Here is a 1,001-nt window from a genome sequence, read left to right on the forward strand (position 1 = left end):
CTTCATCGTTGTATAAAGCAACTGTACACACACAGAGGAAGATATATTTTCATTCTTACAAGGACTATATAACGAAAACGAAAGAACTCGCCTCCATAAACGAAAGAACCGAGTTTGGCTCTTTCTTCAGGGGGAAACCAGGTTGCCATCAAGGAATTTAGAGCCGGATATGTAAATCCCTTTGAAAGATTAGAAAAAGAATAAGGAGGTTAGATGTAAAACTGGTGTTAAACTTAGAAATGACAAGACTAGAAATGGTTCAAGCTTGAATCTGGCATCTTGTCAATTTTTGGAAATTAAGCAATCAGATATCGCTGTCTTTCCTTCACTCCTACCTTCCTGTTACTCCCGTTTTCTCTCTTCCTTTTACCCCCTCCCCCTCTGCAAAAGCAAGAGTCACTATTTACCTGCGAAACCCCGGTCAGGACTCTCGAAGCCACGAAGAGTCCTGTCGAAATCCTCGCACACAGAGGCGAAAGGAGGGCGAGGACCGAGGCCACGCCCGAACCGAGGCCGAAGACCAGCCTCCCTCCGAAGTACTCCGCCAGGCGCCCCCCGAGGAAGTTGGTGGCCGTGTACCCGTAGAAGAAGGCGCCGAGGATCAGGCCCTGCGTCTCCTCGTTCCAGGCGAACTCCCCCTCCTGAGGCGCGGGCGGGTCAAGGGTCAGGGGACTTACAGTTGGGGTTAGGGAAGTCGTTGATGGTGAGGGGTGTACACACGCGCACAAACACACATAGTCATAACAAACTTAATGATACGGCCGAATGACTTCTCCCACGAACGAACACTCACCACATGGTTCCCTCCCGAGTCTGTGCCATTATCTCTGACAGGACACACATCCTGGGAGGCGTTGGTCGTGGCGTTGACCTCGCTCGTGCCCGCCATGGCCACGATGGCGATGGAGAGGTTCACGCGCAGCGAATACTCGACGGCGAGACCCAGGAACCCCAACAGAGCCAGGGTGTAGCGGGCGGCCCAACAGTCCCCTTCTAATTAC

General features: G+C 52.1%; 1 protein-coding gene across 1 annotated transcript in view; it reads right to left on the reverse strand.

Annotated features, from left to right (window-relative positions):
* Nucleotides 1-1,001, reverse strand: part of LOC119594106 (sialin-like) — a gene marked incomplete at its 5' end in the record, with an annotated part of 16,514 nt that overhangs the window by 13,655 nt on the left and 1,858 nt on the right. Inside the window, 3 exon segments of the mRNA XM_037943163.1 lie at nucleotides 92-179; nucleotides 408-641; nucleotides 794-993. Coding sequence (XP_037799091.1) covers nucleotides 92-179; nucleotides 408-641; nucleotides 794-993 — 522 coding nt within the window.

The sequence above is a fragment of the Penaeus monodon genome, chromosome 33, assembly GCF_015228065.2.
Source record: "Penaeus monodon isolate SGIC_2016 chromosome 33, NSTDA_Pmon_1, whole genome shotgun sequence".
NCBI lineage: Eukaryota > Metazoa > Arthropoda > Malacostraca > Decapoda > Penaeidae > Penaeus > Penaeus monodon.